General features: G+C 35.1%; 1 protein-coding gene across 2 annotated transcripts in view; it reads right to left on the bottom strand.

The window, feature by feature from the left end:
- The window catches only part of USP32 (ubiquitin specific peptidase 32), a 163,522-nt gene that overhangs the window by 37,136 nt on the left and 105,866 nt on the right, over positions 1-20,520 (bottom strand). For both annotated transcript variants that reach the window (XM_081029241.1, XM_081029240.1), the window contains exons 11-12: positions 16,701-16,762; positions 7,323-7,425 (exon numbers count right to left, since the gene is read on the bottom strand). In XM_081029241.1, coding sequence (XP_080885367.1) covers positions 7,323-7,425; positions 16,701-16,762 — 165 coding nt within the window. The remainder of the gene's footprint in view (positions 1-7,322; positions 7,426-16,700; positions 16,763-20,520) is intronic.

Consider the following 20,520-nt stretch of genomic DNA (forward strand, 5'->3'; position numbering starts at 1 on the left):
TAGCATGCAGTATGTAGTTAGAATTAAGGGCAGGGCTCTGACTTATCAGCTATTATGACCTTTCACAACTTTTAAGCCTGTTTCTTCATGGGTAAAATTAAGATAATATTAGTAGCTACCTCAGAGTTATTGTGAAGATTACATGAGCGACATGTAAGAGTGCCCAGAATTTAGGAAATGTAAACTATCATTTTGGTTGTTGTTAAACAGATGTCATTTTAAACACAGCATATTGTTTCTTTTTCTTTCACTTAACATTATATTGACAGGATTTTTCTATGAAAGAATTTTAAAACAGGGGACTAGCATAATCCAATTTTTAAAAATAACTGTAGCGTATAGAAAGAACTGGAGGGAGAACAAAAGTTAGAAGACTCCTATAATAATTCAGGCAAGAGATGATGAGGTACTAAACCATAAAGTTAGATCCAGAAATAAGGAGATGGAGAGAACAACATGCATTTAGGAGATGTAGGAGGTGAAGGAAAAAAAAAAAAGACAACTAACTGTGTATGAAAGAGGGGCAAAGACAATTCCCAGGTAGAACATGAGGCGGTGACATAACTGGACAGAAACGACACCTTTGTAAGACAAGACATATGGGTGAATGGAATAGATTTGGGAATGAGTGTTTTGAGGTATTCTGGTTTGAGATACTTGGACATTTGAATCTAGTGCTCAGGACAGAAAGAGGCTACAGAGAGAGGATACAAAAATTTGAGGTTCAATCGACTTTCTGAAGCATAAGAAAATGGTATATGTAGAGTAAGGAGAGAACAATATTTACAGAATAGGTAGTGGAAGAATCTGGGAAGGACGATGAATCTGATTGATCAGAGAAAGACCAGGAGATTATAGGGTACCAGAAACAGAGAATGCTCACACAGAACTATTTTATACTAAGTTTAGTGGGGGAAAAAAACAGAGATAAGACTCAAGGGAAAGCAGGAGGGAAGGGGCCAGGAGAATGTGTATCTGTGTTTTGAAAAGATCAGGGTATTTGTAACAAGAGGGTGAAGACAAAGACTAAAGAGACTACCCAGTGAAATAAGATCCCATAGGAATCTGACAAGATAAGACAATAGCAAGAGTAAAAGAACTCAGGTGGCATTCAACAAACACTGACATGAATTTTAGTAGAGAAAACTGATCAATGGATGTGGTTCTTGAAGGTGCTGCTTATAAATAACTGAAACCCAAGAAAAACATCAAATTTAAAATACAAACTCCAGGTCACAGCATAGCAACAGTATAGTGGATGCTTTAGTTTCTTTTAATGCAATTACAGCATCCCTAATTTTAGCCAAAATAGGGAGACACTGTATCAACATTTTATTAGATGCTTCCTTCTCTTTGATCTGTAAGCCAGGTAAATAATAACAAAATGTAGATCCTTCAGAAGCCAGCTCTGAAAACACTCCAGTAACTTTAATAAAGAGTGGCAAAAAGAATGAGAAAAAAATGTAGGTTTCTTTCTACATACCAACTAACTCTATTGGATTAAAATATTTTAAATAGCAAGACAGCCTTATTGTTAAAACTTCAAATAATTCAAACGTATATAAATTTGCATTCTTTATTACAGATCCAAATGTTATCATCTTCTGTCAATTATTAACATTCTCAAAGTATGGGAAAGGTACCAGATTATTTGGGGCATTAAATAACCCTAGTTCACAGTGAAAAAGCTATTCACTATTCAATTTTCTTTCAATCCTCGGATTACTTCAAGAAAAGGGTCTCAGTTTGGCATTAATTATGTTAATCTAATACTTGATATGCTAATGTAACATTTGAAAATTTCTGTTTTTAACAGTTTTCAGAAGGTAACACTAGCTGAAATTTAATAATATATTTTATTTTCATTGAATTTTTATTTTGACCTTCTATTTCTGGAATGTGACATTGATTTTCTATTTAAGATACCGTGTTGCCCCGAAAATAAGACCTAGCCGGACCATCAGCTCTAATGCGTCTTTTGGAACAAAATAAGACCAGGTCTTATATTAATTTTTGCTCCAAAAGACGCATTAGAGCTGATGGTCCGGCTAGGTCTTATTTTCGGGGAAACACGATAGTGATATAAAGTTTCCTTTTAAAATACATGTATTTACATAAAAATGGTAAAATTATTTATATAAACATATTAAGCAAATACCACGGGCATTATATGGCAAAAAATTGTGACCATAGTACATAAAAGACTAAATTCTGGGAATCTACATTAAATATGGATTTGGGGTCATCAGTATATTAAATTGGATTATCCACCAAGGGAGTAAAAATTGTATGGAAAATGGAACAATAGAACCAATCTGACCTCTGGCCAAAAGTAGAAATGTAAATTAGGCCTGAGTAGTTTATACTATTAATCACATATTTGGACTTCAGTCTATGGATTTCATAGCAATTTCTTAGAGATAATATTGATCTTCACACAGCTTTACTGATAGTGACTCCATACCAGCAGAAATGGCTTAAATTAATTTAACCTTTTTCTTCAATTATGCTGATTTATTTGGTTTGGAATAGAACACAGGCTTTTTTTTTTTTTTTTTTTTTAAAGCTCTCTATGGCATTCTACTATGGAGCCAGAATTGATAACCATTGCCCTAGTAAGGATTATAATCTCATACTCTTCTTTTCATAATGTGCTCCAAATGGCAAGAGTATGGTAACTGATTTCTTATTAACTATTACTTACTCTGGAACTTGTTTTAAGAAAGACTCACATTTTAATGAACTTTTGGGTCATTTGCTTTTTTCCTATAAAGATGGAGTAAGAAAGATAGCAAAGCCATTGTTTAAGAATAACTTTCTGAAAAATTAAAGTCTTCTCCCAGGTCACTTTGTTATCCTCCAGGAAATCACTTTATTCTTGCTGTTAAGTGTTCTTGAATTTAAATGATGCCTACATAACTAACATGTGGTTGACAGGCAACTCCTTTTTAAGTTTATATTTACTTCTGTACTCCATTTATATTAAATTATATTAATTTATATTAGTCTATGTACTATAAATTACTTTTTAAAATTTTGCAGTAATGTATTTTGAGGAAGATTAGGTTTCCTTAATCCCACCTGAGCAAACAATTTTCTTCAAGTTTTCCTCTGAGTTTGGCATTTAACAGAATTTCAAGGAGGAATATTTGGAATTGTATTTTAAATAATAGGTTTGGAAATTTTATATGGAGCCTATGTTTCTAAAGAAAATTTCCATGAAACCATTCTTATAATATTTCTTATTCTGAACAGCTTAGTCCATAGGTTGAAACTATAGATACCACTGGCAAGAAAACAGGATGTTAAAAATATTACCAGACATTAAATTTGTTAGGTTGAGTTTTACAATAATATAGCAATAGAATGATTGTAATAGCTTATCAGAGGCTGCAATCTTTGCCCTTAGACTGCAGAATGTGCCATATGCTTTTAACATGGCACAGTAAATGGATTAAATTTACTCATTTGGGAATTACAATAATTCATTTGGGAATTAGAGCTTTTCTTTACTTATTTTCCAATATTCCAAATTATCGTGGTCTGTCTTCTCACTGTCTTTGGCTGTCTTTTCTATTCTAGGGATCTACTGCTCTCAGAGTCTGGCATTGCCTGAAACTGTCACCACTGCTCAGGTTCTTTTTTCTTTACCCTTCTCCACCTTTTTTTTCTTGTCATTGCTTCCACTATTCTTGGCTTTCAGTGAAATTGTCAACATTTCAGTAAACTAATCTTATCACTACTTATCACTAATCTATATCATTATATGTCGGACAAACCAATAACATGGTTTGGGAATACATGGTCACGTATTGTCATTAGGCTCGTTTTGACTGTGTTATTTCCAGTTGCTCTGGGAAATTTCTTCCCCCTAAACATCAAAGGATCTTCTTTTGTTTTTATTGACTTCTTGGTTTGGAACTATCAGAAACTATCCTAGAAGCTTGTCTTTTCAAGGAAGATAGGTCTCTAGATAGGTCAAGTTTCACCCACGGTAAGAAATTTCCTAACTTATTCTGAGTCAATGATTCCTAAAAGGCCTGTATGGCACTTTAATATGAGATAATTCCATTTTGAGAATTTTATGATTCCTTCTGAGTTGTATGAATGGTTAATGATATTCCAAAATAAGGATCAGGATTCACTTGCTTCTCTATCAGTGACGATGCTACTTCTTTTTATGCCTTATACATATGTATACTACAAGTACTAATGACCTTGATCTTAAACAACTATTTTGCATAACCATTAGTCCACAATGCTGCTTTTGGAAAAATGGAAAGCAGTGTGGTATAATGGAGAAAGTACCAAGGGTGGAATCAAGAGACCTTAGCTCTAGAGATCTAGATCAAGTAATAAAGTAATTACCTTACACCACTTTGGGCAATTAAAACTAAAGGGACCTCAGAGGCTTCATTTGTAAATTTAGAGAAGAGAGGTCCTTAAAGTGCTTTCTAGCGCTAAAGTTACATAACAGAATAGTAAAGTCTGCGCATGAGTAGCAACAGCTGTTTCCTCATAGTTCTCAAACAGGAAGAAAGACATACTACAATGATGATAAACAGAAAATATTTCACCATTTCTCCCCCTTTACATTTTTACAAAAGGGGGTTTCACTTAGAAAAACACTTGGCTCATTAAAAAGGGAACAGACCAGCAAGATTCCACGAGCAGATCAAGTATTCGAGCTCAAGCTAATCATAGGAAATCTGAAGTAAACCACTTCTGAGAAAGGACAGTGTATTTTCCCTGCTCCCTTGGTCTCTTTCCATTTAAGCATGCCATTGTCTGAAAGACACAGTTTGGCCACACAGACAATGAATAATTCACATAAGCAAATATTCCATTTTGTGAAGAGAAAACATTAAAGCTAATTGATGTCCTAGGTAGACAGACTAAGCCCTGAGTAAGATCAAATTACCCAACCTGTTAAGAACACCAATTTTTCTTTAAGCAAGGCATTTGTCAAAATTTCCATGTATACTGGAAAAGTAATTTAAACCACTAATTAATTACTACTGCTGCTGCTGCTGCTACAACTACTGCTACTATTACTACTACTACTACCGTTACTTATAACTTTATACAGGGTGTTTCTACTAAATGCTTCACATATACAGAGGGTGCCAAAAAATATATAAACATTTTAAGAATGGAAAAAAAAACTGTATTATAATTGTAATACTCAATATATACCCATAATAAAAGATGAATACAAGTCATGTGTATACGTTTTTTTGGCAGCCCCAGTATTATTAACTCATTTAATCTTCATAACAATCCTACTGAAATAGGTATTATTATTAATCCTGTTGTTTGTATGAGGAAACTGAGTCAGAGAAAGGATAAGTAACTTGTTCAAGGTCATAACGGCAGGTAACAAGACTAGGATTCCAACACAAGGGAATGCAAGCTCACTACTATTATCCCATATTGGTTTCTCACAATATTAGCTAATGCCTATTGAGTACTTGTTATGTGCCAGACGCTGTTCTAAAACACTTAACATGTATCAACTCCTTTAATTGTCTTAATACCATATGAGGGAGGTTACTATTATTGCTCTCGTTTTACAGATAGGGAAAAGAAGGCCCAGAATCTCACTTTTTAAAAAAGTTATTGCCTTCAAAAGGAAGTTATACTCTTTATTTAGTAAAGAACACTTTTCTAACTAATACATATCTTTCGAAAGGACTGCTATTATTCCATTTACATTCCCCCACCCCTTATTAAATAAGTTGCCATAAGTCTCTGCTACCTTTCCCTCCATATAAACTGGTAACAGACAATAATACAGAATGCCAGAGTGGGGAGAGGAATATGACACATAAGTGCAGATTTCCCCCTTTACATCTCTCCCTTTCCATCCTCCACTAATTCTTTTGATGCATAGAAGGGTCATGTAAGGCAAGAACTAACTGGGTTCATGTTCTCAGCAGTGCACTTCTGTTTATAAGGATGTGCTGCTAAGAGCAAGACCTCTATTATGTTCCTACAGGAAACAAAAAGTAATACTCCAAACACAAAACTAGGTTATTCTTTGAGTCCAGAGCCAGGAAGACATTAATAACCATTCATTCTATGGCCAAACTAAGAATATGTAGACCAAAGGCATTTGAAAACTAGACTGACACTTTACCCCAATATTCCCATTTTCTGCTTACAATCACCATCAGTTATCTACCTACAAGGTCTTTGAAGTCATTTCCCACTTTTACTCCGTCAGTGACATCAGAATCTACCTTTTCCAATTAACATATTTTACATGGGAAAACAAACTACTAAACTCTGCAAAGGGAAAAGAACCAGGCAGAATAAAGAGGTAAAATAGTGCAGTCTACCAATATTCTGATAAATAAACAATGACAGAAAAGAACATATAGGAACAATATAAACAAAATCTTTAGAATTTTGTTAGTGATCATTTGGCAACTGATAATGAGTCTATAGATCAACTGGCTCTCCAAGAATGGAGAAATTTGATTTCTGGAATTACTTTTATCAGTTTTCTAACTCTGAAAAAAATTTCTTCTAGGTTTTAAATAAGACTGGAATATTTACTAATGACAATTTCTTTTTAAAACTGAGTTAGTTTCTTTTTTTTTTTTTTTCTTTTTTTCTTTTGGGGGGCGCAGCCCACCATCCCTTGCGGGACTTGAGGAATTGAACTGGCAACCTTGTGGTTGAGAGCCCACTGGCCCATGTGGGAATCAAACCGGCAGCCTTCGGAGTTAGGAGCACAGAGCTCTAACCGCCTGAGCCACCGGGCCGGCCCGACAATTTCTTTTTAAAGTCTATTTGGAACAATGGCAGATTATCATTTAGAAATTGAGTTCTAAAATTAACTTTCTTGGGTAGAAAATTACCACTTCTTACCCAAGGGTCTTCACCTTTTTCATGAAAAAGGTGAACAAATGAAGGACATTATAAATGTGGTTGGGACACCATTGTATCTAAAGTCAGTCCTTAGGTTTGATCCCAGAAGTTCTCTGAGCAAGACATTCAGGTTACCTTTCATCTCTGCCTCAGGTTCCTCGCAGGTAAAATGAGTACAATACCAGCTTCCTCACAGGGGCTGTGAGGATTAAATGTGATGCGTAAGGTGCATATACAAGCACCTCCCACGCCCAATAAATACCTTCCTCACGGAGTTATTGTAGGGAGGAAATCTTTATGGAACTGCAAGCAACTATCTTATTCATTTCTTTCCCCTTCAAATCTTTCTCTAGTTTGCAGCATTTTATTATTAGCCAGTAGTCACACAAAGTCTGATGGAATTGAAAATCCCATGAAAAACGTAGATAAGCAGGAATCATACTCACATATTTGACATAATCTTTCCACTGTTGCCACCACTGCATGGAGATGATAAACCAATTGTGTCCTGGTTGCAGACCATACCTACTCTCTCGTTCTAACCATCCTCTGTACATAGAAAAGAAATTCAGTACATCCAGTGGTGTGTGAAACAGATGACCACAAACCCACACATTATCACCAGCAATTTTTACAAATAAAAAGCATGAAATATATACTCGGGAGATTGCTACAATTTCAATTAGTGAAACACTGACAAGCCAATTTCAGGAGTCATAACACCAATATCAAGTCTTGTTACTGATATTTTAAAAATAGCTTTATTGAGGAATATTTTACATAGTATACGCTTTATCTGGATGAAGTGTACAACTCAATGATTTTGATAAATTTACAGATGTGTGCAAATATCACCACAATCCAATTTGAGAACATTTCAATTAACCCCCAAAAGACACTGTGCCTATTTTTAGTCAATCTGTTAGCCCCTGTAGACCCAGAAAACCACTAGTCTATTTTCTATCTCTTGTATATTTCTCTTTTTCTGAACATTTCATATAAAAAAACGATATAACACATGTTCTTTTATATCAGCCTCTTTTACTTAGCATGTTTTGAGGTTCATCTATGTAGCACCAGACATCGTTAGTTCATGCTTTTTTATTACTGAATAGTATTACAAAGGTACATATGGTACCACTTTTGTTTATCCGTCTAACATCTGATAATTTGAAACTGGTAAACGTTTTTGCATTCCCATTAGTAATGTATGAGGGTTTTAATTTCTCCATATTCTCCAACATTTGTTACTGTCTGCCTTTAAATGTTCTAGTGGGTGTGAAATGGTATCACACTGTGATTTTTTTTAAACACTGCTTTTATTGAGGAGAAATGCAGGTAACATAACATTATTTGCACATTTTGAACGTACTGAATGTCATGAATTGTAGGTTTTAAAATGGTTAATTTTATATCATGTAAATTTCTCCCTAACATTTTCATACATTGCAAAGAAGCAGTTACATGTTAAGCAGTTTTTCCCTATTACTCCCTTCCCCCATCCCTTGACAATCACCAATCTGCTTCTCTACCTATGGATTTACCTATTCTGGATATTTCACATAAATGGAAGCATACAATGTGATCGTTTGTGTCTGGTTTCTTTCATTTGTGAGGTTCATCCATGTTGTAGCATGTATCAGTACAGCATTCCATTTTACGGCTGAATAAGATTCCATGGTATGTATGTGTAACATTTTGTTTACCCATTCATCCACTGATGACTATTTGGGCTGTTTCCACCTTTTAGCTATTTTGAATAGTGCTGCTATGAACATCTGTGTACAAGTATTTGAGTTCCTGTTTTCAGTTGTTTGGGGTACATATCTAGAAGTGGAACTGCTGAATTATGTGGTAATTCCATGTTGAGGAACTACTAACTTGTTTCTCACAACAGCTATACCATTTTACATTTCTACCAGCAATGTATGAGGGTCCCAATTTCTCCACATCCTCACAAAATCTTTTATCCATTTTTTAAAATTATAAACATCCTAGTGCGTGCAAAGTGGAATTTCACTGTGGTTTTGAGTTACATTTCCTTAATGACTAAACATCATTTTTTCATGTTCTTGGTGATCATTTATATATTATCTCTGGAGATATGTATATTCAATTCCTATGCCCATTTTTTTTTTTTCAAAAGAGTTCATTGCGGAAGGAGAATAGGACTTTATTGAGGAACAGTGTGTACTTCCAGGACTTTTTTTTTTCCAAGTCAAGTTGTTGTCCTTTCAGTCTTAGTAGTGGAGGGCGCAGCTCAGCTCCAAGTCCAGTTGCTGTTGTTAGTTGCAGGGGGCACAGCCCACCATCCCCTGCGGGACTCAAACGGGCAACCTGGTGGATGAGAGGATGCGCTCCAACCAACTGAGCCATCGGGGAGCTCAGCGGCAGCTCAGCTCAAGGTGCTGTGTTCAATCTTAGTTGCGGGGGGCGCTACCCACCATCCCTTGCGGGACTCGAGGAATTGAACCGGCAACCTTGTGGTTGAGAGGCCACTGGCTCATGTGGGAATCGAACCAGCAGCCTTGGGAGTTAGGAGCATGGAGCTCTAACTGCCTGAGCCATTGGGCCGGCCTCCTATGCCCATTTTTTAATTGACTTGTTTGTCTTTTTGTTGATGAGTTGTAGAAGTTCTTTATATATTCTGGTTACTTGACCCTTGTCAGATATGTGATTTACAAATACTATCTCTCAGTTTGTAGGTTCTTTTCATTTTCTTGACAATGTCCTTTAATGTACAGAAGTTACGAGTTTTGAATTTTCATTTTCTCCAGTTGCTTATGCTTTTGGTGTCACATATAAGAATCCATTTTAAAAGCCAAATCATTCTTAAAATATTTTTGCTGGATAGAGAATTCTTGGTTACAGTTTTTCTCTTTCAGCACTTTAATAAAAATACCACTGCACTCACTTCTGGATTCCAAGGTCTCTGATGAGGAAACTGTTAATCACATTGAGGATCCCTGTATGTGACGAGTAGCTTCTCTCTTGATGCTTTCAAAATTCTCTGTCCTTGGCTTCTGAAAATTTGATTGTAATATGTCTTGGTGTGGAACTCTTAGATTTCAATGAGCTTTTTGAATGTTTAAGTTCATGTCTTTTTATCAAATCTGGGAAGTTTTGGGCCATTATTTCAAATATTCTGCCATTTCTTCTCTCTTCTCTCCCTCTGGGATTCCCATCATGTGTATGTTCTACATTTGCTGCTATTCCACACGTCTCCTAAATTCTGTAATTTTTCTTAATTCTTTATTCTTTCTACTCCTCAGTCTGGATAATTTCAATTAACCTATCTTTAAGGTTGCTGATTCTTTCTTCTACCTGCTCAAATCTGACTGTGAACCCCTATAGTGAATTTTTTATTTCAGTGATTGTACTTTTTAGCTCCTGAATTTGTGCTTGGTTCCTTTTTCATATGTTCTATGTTTTATTGATATTGTCTATTTGTTCTTGCATCATTCATTTTCCTGATTTTATCTCTGTTCATGGTTTCCAGCAGCTCAATGAACATATTGAAGACAGTTGATTTAAAATTTTTGTCTACTAAATCCAATGTCTGTGTTTCCCCAGAGACAGTTTTTGGTCGTTTCTTCTGTGAATGTGCAATACGTTCTTGTTTCATAATTTATTAAAAACTTAAACTTTTGAATATTATAACATGGTAACTCTGGAAATCAGATTTCTCCCCATGCCTCAGGGTTTGCTTTTATTTTCTATTTAGTGGCTTTTCTAACCGTTTTTTAATAAAGTCTATATTCTTTGTTATGTGTGATCTCTGAAGTCTCTCTTCATTTCACTTGTGTTCAGCTACTGTTTCAACAGAAAATTCCTTGAATGACAGACGGAGGGTTGGGAGAGGGAGAAAGGATGGAGGGAGTGAGGGACAGAAGATGGAGGAGGAGGAAGGAGAGCCAGAGAAGAAGAGAAAAGAGGGGAAGGAGGAGGGTGTGGGCAGGTGTAAAAACTGGATGAGGAAGAAACAAAAATCACTCCTGTCTTTGCAGAATGGCCCTGTGCTGGGGAACTCTCAATCCTTAGCCAGGCTGTATACAGCTGCCGTGGCCTTCTTTTCCTGCATGTGCCGAGTCTAGAGATTAGACAGAGGTAAAAACACTGGAGTCTATTCAGGTTTATATTGAGTGTGCACATTTCCGTGAGTATGTGCAAGACTTTCTTAATTCCGCAGTATACTAGTGTGATTTCGAATTCCCTAATTTTCCAAGGAAACTCTTCATCTTTTCCTCCTAAACTGTTGGCACTCCGTTATATGGCTCAACTGTAATCTTTTGCCCCAGGTAGCTGCTGTTATTCATCTGCCTTACAACATTTTCAAGGAATGCTCACTGCTTTTCCAGCCTGGTTACATTCACAGGTGTACCAGAGATGAGCTCCTTTCATCGGTTCTTCAGGTAAACCCAGATAGGTTAGAACAGATAAACACGAATCTCTATGAATAAGGTGTGCTTCGTTTGATCTGAAAACTGGGACCAGTGGCCTAAACTAGGAACAAGGGCTGCCATCTTCAAGACTAACACTGAACCACGCAAGGGCAAATATAAATGGCAGAGAACTTCCCTACCTATTTAAGTTGTTTTTTTTTTCCCCATTCAGCATTTGCTTGGTTGCTGCAAACCTTTGACTTTCAAGAGTCAAAGTTTATTTTGACTTTATTTTGACAAGAGTCAACAAAGTTTATTTTGACAGTTTTTCTCTTATTTTTTCAACGTTTCATGGAAAGACAGTCTCTTGGAGCTGACCTACTCTCCCATGTTCACTGAATCGTTCCACTCATTGTGCTTTTAACTTGCCTTCCCCAAAGATGCTGCTGGGCATGTTTCATGGGCTTGTCAGTCATTCATTCATATACATTTGGTGAAATGTCTATTCAAGTTTTTTGCACGTTTTATTATTTTATTTCTTAGGTTGTAACAACCAATTGTATAAACTGGAAACACATCCTTTATCAGATATATAACTTGCAAATATTTTCTCCCAGTCTGTGGCTTAATGGTGCCTCACGAACCTGAAAAGTTTTTAACTTTTAAACTCTTGACTATGACCAACTTATCAAAAATTTTTTTCATATATGTATTGTGCTTTTGGCTAAGAAATATTTGGCTAGCCCCAAATCAGAAAGATTTTCCACAATTTTTTTTTTCAAAAATGTCATAGTTTGAACTCATATGGTTAGGTCTTTGGAGTTTGTTTTCAGTACATTTTTGTGTATGGTATGAGATCAGGGTCAAAATCTTTTCATATGTGGATATTCAATTATCCTTGTACCATTTGCTGAGAAGACAACACTTTCTCCATTGACTTTTCCTAGCAAATTTGTAAAAAAAATAAATAAATAAAAATTTGACAGAACATATAAGGATTTATTTCTAAACTGTTCCGTTTGACTGATCTATGTGTATATCCTTAAGGCAGTACCACACAGTCTTGATTAATGTAGATTTACAGTAACTTTTGCATTCAGGGAGTTGAAGTTCTCTAATTATGTTCTTCTGTGAATTTGTGTAGGCTAGTTCAAGTTCTTTGCATTTCTATGTAAAATTTAGGAATGTCTTGCCAATTTCTACAAAAAAAATCTAAAATTTTGATTGGGATTGTGTTGAATCTAGAAATCAATTTGGGAGAATTGCAACCTTGATAATACTGAGCTTTAAAATCCATGAACATGGAATGTTACTCCATTTAATTAGATTTTCATTTCTCTCAGCTAGGGGTACTTTTGAAGTGTACAAGCCTCACACTTTTGACAAATTAGCTTCTAAGGATTTTATTTTGATTCTGTTGTTAATGAAACTATTGCTTTAATTTTACTTGCAAATTATTCAGTGTTAGTAAACAGCAATTCAATCGATTTTTTAATGTACAGTCATGCGCAGCTTAACGATGGAGATCTGCAACCTTGCTGAATTATTAATTCTAACAGATTTTCTGTAAATTCTTTAGGGTTTTCTATGTGTAGGATAATGTTGCTTGTAATTAGAGACAGTTTTACTTCTTCCTTTATAATCTGGATGCCTTTTATCTTGCCTGATTCCACTGGCTAGAACCTCTGATACAATGTTGTTGGATATGGTGAGACCAAGTATCCTTGCCTTTTTCCTAATATTATGGGAAAAGCCTCCAATATTCCACCATTCAGTATAATGTCAACTGTAGGTTTTTCAAGGAATTTTTATTAGGGTACGGAATTTCTGTTCCCCAAAGCTTTTTTGAATGAGCATGTTTATGTTCCAATGAAACTTTATTATGCACACTGACTTGAATTTCACACAATCGTAAGGTGTCACAAAATATTAATCCCCTTTGGATGTTTTTCAACCATTTAAAAATGTAAAAAAATCTTTAGTTTGCAGGCTGTATAAAATTAGGCAGTGGGCCAAAGTTAGCCCAAGGCCACAGTCTGATAACCCATGGGCTAGAGAATGGTCTGTCCTAGACAATATTCCACATGCACTTGAACATGTACTCTTGTTATTGGCTGGAGTGTTTGGTTACCTAGGTACATATGAGTGTATGTTCACAATTGTATCTTCCTGATTAATTGAAACTTTTATCACAAAAAAACATTCTGTCTGTAGTAACATTTTTCCTAAACGCCACTTTTTTCTAATACTAGTTTAGCCACTCCATATCTCTTATGGCTACTATATGCATGGTTATATCTTTTTAATCCTTTTACATTCTATCTATTTGTGTCTTTGAATCTCAAGTAGTTGCTTTAGCTTTTTTTTTTGTAGTCAGTTGTGAACTGTTTTCTTTGCTTTTTTTTTATTAGCTTCAGGTGCACAAAACAAAGTAATACGTAGACGTTTATCATTTATATCCCTCACAGTGTCAACCCCCCGCCGCCATCCACTATCTCTCTGACATTGCACACAGCCATTATATTTCCACTGTCTCTATTCCTAATGCTATACTCCGGTTCTTGTAAGTATATACATACATATACATATATAAACTTGTAATTGACATTCATTATTGTTCAGCTTCAGTATCTTTAGCTTTTTTTTTTAAAGATTTTATTGGGGAAGGGGAACAGGACTTTATTGGGGAACGGTGTATACTTCCAGGACTTTTTTCCCTTTTTTCCAAGTCAAGTTGTTGTCCTTTCAATCTTAGTGGAGGGTGCTGTTCAGCTTCAAGTTGTTGTCCTTTCAGACTTAGTTGTGGAGGCGCAGCTCAGCTCCAGATCCAGTTGCTGTTGCTAGTTGTAGGGGGCAGAGCCCACCATCCCTTGAAGGAGTCAAAACCGGCAACCTTGTAGTTGAGAGAATGCATTCCAACCAACTGAGCCATCTGGGAGGCAGCTTAGCTCAAGGTGCCGTGTTCAATCTTAGTTGCAGGGGCGCTGCCCACCATCCCTTGCTGGACTCGAGGAATTGAACTGGCAACCTTGTGGTTGAGAGCCCACTGGCCCATGTGGGAATCGAACCGGCAGCCTTCGGAGTTAGGAGCATTAAGTTCCAACCGCCTGAGCCACCGGGCGGCCACAGTATCTTTAGCTTTTGATAGCTTTTTTTAGAAGGCTTAATCTATATATATTGAAGGTAATTACTGACATGGATTTATGTCTACCGTATTGTTGTTTTTATTTATCTCAAGTATGTTTGTCCTTTTATTCATCCTTTACTTCCTTCTTTTCTAGTATATCATTTTAATTTTTTTTAAAAAAACTGTACTTTGGGATTATTTTCTTAGTTGTTGCTCTACAGTTACAATGTGGATCTTAATATATTCTACTTAGATTAATACTTATTCCAGTAAAATATAGAAACTTTGCTCAACTATAGCTCTACTTCCTACTCTCTCCTTTGTACTATTATTGTCAAACATATTACATTCTTTCCATGTTACAAAAATGTGAAAATGAATAAAGGAAAACTAAATAAAAATGGAGTTGGGAAGCCATGAAGGGAGGGCTCTCGTATATGTATCACTCATTGCAGCTTGCTGATCCCAGCAGGAAGAAAGAGAATTTCCTCCTGACCCAGTAACAACAAGCTGCCCACAGCTTGAAGCCAATAAAAAACCACCATAGCTCTCCCCAATCTCCTCCTAGTAAACCTAATAAATACTGACTTTTCCTTTGTGTTGCTGTACTTGCCTATGGTTCACCATAGTTTGCTTGTGCTGAATTGCAATTCCTCTGCTATTCCTGAATAAATTCAGTTTGGCTAGCTAAAGACCTTGTTAGTTCATTTTTAAGGTTGACAAGAACAACACAGTTTTAAGTTACTATCTTAGGAATTTGTATTTTAAATCAGTAAAAAAAATATAAAAAATATATTTAAACTGTCTTTTATTATTAACTATGTAATTATGTTTACTGGTGCTCTATATTTCTTTGTGTGGATTCAAATTACGGTTGGGTGTCACTTCCTTTCAGTTTGAAGAAGTTGGTATTTATTTTAAGACACGCTTACTAGCAACAGATTATCTCAGTGTTTATGCAGGAATATTTTAAACTTACTTCATTTCAAAAGGATAGTTCCGCTGGATAAGGAATTTTGCATTGACAGTTTTTCCCCCTTTCAACACTCTGAATGCCATCCCACTGCCCACTGACTTCCATCATTTCTAAAACAAAGATATCATACTTGGGTTGCTTTCTATAGGAGGAGTCATTTGTCTCGTTCTGCTTTTAAGATCTTCTCTTTTTTCTGTAGCTTTGAACAGTTTGACCATGATATGTCTAGTTGTTATAATTGTGTTTACCCTACCATCTCGTTGAGCTTCTTGGGTTAATGATTTTCAACAAATTTTGGAAGGTTCAGCCATTATTATGTCAAGTATATTTTCTGCTCCTTTCTCTCCTCTCCTTTCTGGGACTTCCATTATGTGTAAGTTGTTATACTTGTCTCTGAAGTTTTATTCACTTATTTATTCTTTCTCTTATCGCTTCTCGGCCTTTTGGGTAAGATCAAGTGTATTTATTCTTTCTCTCTTTTCTTTGTATTTGGAAAAATCTCTATTGATCTATATTCTGTTTAGTTGGTTGTTTTCTCTCAGCTCAAATCTGTTTCTGAGTACTGTAGTGAATTTTTATTTCACTTAATATACTTTTGAACCCCAAAATTTCCATTCATTTTTAAAACTTCTCTTTACTGATATTTTGTATTTGAATATTGTCATTATATTTTCCTTTAATTCTTTAAATAAAGCTTCTTTCAGCTCTTTGAAAACATTTATTATACTGCTTTGAAGCATTTGTGTGCTAAGTCCAACATCTGGAGTCACCTCAGAAACAGTCTCTAATAACTAGTTACTTCCCCCAGATATGTGTCACATTTTCCTATTTGGTTGCATGTCTCATAATTTTTTGTTGTTGAAAACTGGACATAATTGATAATATATTTCAGCAACTCTGGATTCTGATGCTCCCTGTGTGTCTTGCCTTGTGACTTGCTAGACTGATTTTGTAGACTCTGTCTCCCAGATGGATCTGTTCATGATTTGCAAAATGCATACAAAGTTCAGCCAGGTTTCAAATTTTTTCTGCCTTTACTATCTGCACATCAAGGCCTCAGCTTTAATCAGGAATGAATAGATAGCTAAGGTATTCTTTGGTTTCAAATTCTATTTAACATTAAAATTGCATATGTACACTTATATATGCTTAATTATTTTGCTAATGCTTATTGCATCCCTATTAAAATGAATGTTTATTGAAACTATTTTGGAGAAATGGTATTACTATAATGATTACATTAAAATGGGACATACTGTTACTTAGTAACAATATATTTCAGGTGTTAGAGATGTCAACTATATAATGAAAAATACACAGACTGAAACTATCAACTTACCTAATAATTTGTCCTTCCTCTTCTGGAGTAGCTGGCCTTAACCCCAGAACTATGTGACATACCTAGAGAAAAAAGTGGTAAATTAAACTTTATTGACTGGTGCCAATGACTATATTGCATATTTCATATTCTCTGCAGAGCTTTCAACTGATGAATTATCAGTGATTCATTCGAATAAATTCTAACTTTAAACTTCAGCTGTTTGTTTTTTAAAGCAAACCATTTCAATGGAGGGCAACTTCAACTTCCAAATCTCTATGTGAGAGAAAAAAGAGAGAAGAGATGAAAAGACAAAAGAGAGAAGAACCAACCACTTTTCAGAATATTTCATGAATACTATATATTTTAATATATCTCATGCAAAGGGTACTATTTTTTTTTCCCTGAAATCTGAAGAGGATACCATAGCACTTGGGGAGGACGATGAAGGGGAGTTGAAGAGGCTATACCAGAAGAAAGATAAGGATGGCGTTTTAATTGGAATAGCTCTAAGAGAAAACCTATTGTCAGTAATGCTTTTTATGGCTCATTTCTTCCTCAATTTATTTGCCTTCTCTAAATATCATCACAAAAGATGTGACTTTCTTCAACATTTTATCACGAAAAATTTCAAAAATATTTCAGAAAAGTTGAAAGAATTTTACACTGAATGTCATATCCATTACCTATACTCCAAGATTAATATTTTATTATACTTGCATCTATGTATTCCTCAATTCATCTGTCAATCCATCTTAATTTTTGGATGTATTTCAAAGTCAATTATAGACATTAGTGTAGCTCTCTGTAAATACATTAGCGTGCCTACCTAACAAAACTAGTTAAACATCTGTTCCTGAGTTTTGTTTACCTTTTGATGTAACATTTACATAACAACAAAATACACAAATTAGGTTTTTGAGATTCATCCATGTATCAGTAGCTCAATCTATTTTAATGCTGAGAAGTATTCCATTGTTTGAATATGCCATAGTTTGTTTTATTCATTCTCATATTGATGGCTATTTGGGTTTTTGATAGCTGTATTTTGTAAGCAAACTTTAAAAAAATGGAAATATATATGCTGAAAAGTGAACAAATCTTAAATGTAAAGTTCAATGATTTTTCACAAAGTTACTTTTCACAAAGTAACCTTCACCCACTCAAGAAATACATTGCTACCTCCCCCGAAGCCCCAATTTTGGGTCCTTCCCAGATACTACAGCTCTTCTTTGATGTATCCTGAATTCTGTCACCACGATTGGTGTTGTCTACTATTGAATTTTATGGTCCAGTGTTTTTTACTCAACATTATGAGAGTCACCCATGTTATTGTGTGTAGCACTAATATAGTAATTTTCATTGCTGTAAAGTATACCAATGTATGCATGTGCCACAATTTGTTTATTTTTTATGTATTTATTGTTGATAGGAATTTGGGTCATTTTTTGTTTTGGGCTATTATAAATAGTGATTATAAGAACTTTTGGTGCTCAGATATATAAGCTTCTGTAGGATATATACATGGGGTAGACTTGCTGGGTCATAGGATATGCTTATGCTCACCTTTCATAAATACTGCCAAACAATCCCCAGAGTAGTTGTAGCAATTTATCATGGCAATTTGTGAGAGTCCAGCTGCTTGTTATCCTCACCAGTATACTTCATATCACTTAAAATTTAACCAGTCTGGTCTGCTGGATGTCTAACAGTATTCCAAGTGGGGATTTAATGTGTATTCCCATGACGACTAAAGAGGTTAGCCTCTGTTCATAATACTTATTAGCTATTTGGATATTCTCTTCTGTGAAGCACCTGTTCAAGTTTTTTGCACATTTTATATTGAGGTTCTGTTTTATACTGATTGATTTTTATTCTCTGTATGCTCTAGATACAAGTCTTTGCTGGATATAGGTATCACAAATATCTTCTCCCACTGTGTGTCGTTTTCACTTTCTTAATGGTGTCTCTTGATAACAACAATCCTGAATTTTACTTATACGTCCTTTATGGTTAGTGCTTTCTGCGTCATGTTTAAGAGCACTTCGCCACCACAAAGTCATTAAATTATTCTGCTACATTATTTTCTAGATGCTTTCTTTTTCCTTTTTCACATTTATTAAATTTATAATCCACTTGGAATTAATTTTCTTTTTTTGTATTAAATTAAATTTATTGGGTGACAATGGTCAGTAAAATTACATAGGTATCAAGTGTACATTTCTGTAATACGTCATCTATATATCATATTGTGTGCTCACCATCCAGAGTCATTTCTCCTTCCATCACCATATGTTTGATCCCCCTTTCCCTCTTCTACCACTCCCCTGGAATTAATTTTCATGTATGGTATAAAAATAATGACATATTTTTCCCCCATGTGGATACCAACTGACCCATTACCCTTTATTAAAAAGACCACTCCATCCCATCTGCAATATAATGTCTTCTTTGTTATAAGTCAAGTGATCACATATATGTCAGTCTGTTTAAGGACTGTCAATATTGTTCTATTGGTTTATTTGTCTAACTTTATGCAGATATCACATTGTCTTAATACTGTTGTTTTATAATAAGTCCTACTATCTGGTAATCAAAGTCCTCTAACACTGTTCTTGAATATTATCTTTGCTATTTTTGTCCCTTCCCATTTTTGCATGTATTTAGAATCAGTTTATCAAGTTCCACAAAAACAACAATAAACTTTTTGGGACTGTGATTGTGAGTGCACCATTCTATTAATCAATTTAAGGGGAATGACATCTTTAAAATATTGAGGCTTCCAATGCATAAAAATGGATTATCTCCCTCTGTATTGGTTTTTTATTGCTGCTGTAATAAATTACCACAAATTGAGCAGCTTAGAACAACACAAAATTAATATCTTACAGTTCTGTAAGTCAAAAGTTAGACAAAGGCCTCACCAGGCTAAAAAATCAAGATGTCAGAAGGGCTGTATTCCTTTTTGGCGGTCAAAGGAAGAGTATGTTTCCTTGCCTTTTCTAGCTTCTAGAGTTCAGTTCATTCCTTTACTGTTGGCCCCTTTTTCTTTCTTTAAAGCTAGCAGTAACTTTGTATCTCTCTAACCTTTTCCCCACCTTCATCCCTGTCCCTCTGACCCCAGCCGGGAAAGGTTCTCCACTATTAAGGACTCGTGTGATTAGATCGGGCCCATCTGGATAACCCAGACTTATCTCGCTGTCTCAGTGTCCTTCACTGGATACATCTTTAAAGTCCTTTTTGCCATGTAAGAATATATATTCATATGTCCCAAGGATAAGGGGATGGATATTGGGGTCGGGGCATTATTTTGCCTACCCGCTTTAACATGACACATTTTGACAAATGTACAAAACAGAAGACCCGGATAACGTTTAGCTTCCTCTGCAAAATATTGGACACTGAGATTATAAAAAAGGATTGAAAATAGGTATTATCACAGGAATGGTTATCTAATTCTATTGATGCTTACATGTTACAGTTAAGTAACCAAAACACTCAGCCAAGAGTGGGATATAGACAAATAAAATAAGAGCATAATTCAAGCTTTCATCACTAAACTTATCAGCTAACTAAGATAAGACAGATAGGAAATAAAACAACTTTGTAAATAGTGTTTACTCATATACTAAGTGAACATGTATCTTTAAAAGCATATCTGAATATGGAATAAAGTATATTAATTGCATTTTTAACTTATATTTTCAACTTATGATGGGTTTATTGTGATGTAACCCCACTGCAAGTTGAGGAGCATCTATAATCATCAGATAAAATAGTTGAGGATATTACTTTAAATGAGATAAAAGTAGTTGATCAATTTTCATATTACCAAGCAAGT

The sequence above is a fragment of the Rhinolophus hipposideros genome, assembly GCF_964194185.1.
Source record: "Rhinolophus hipposideros genome assembly, chromosome: 20".
Lineage (NCBI taxonomy): Eukaryota > Metazoa > Chordata > Mammalia > Chiroptera > Rhinolophidae > Rhinolophus > Rhinolophus hipposideros.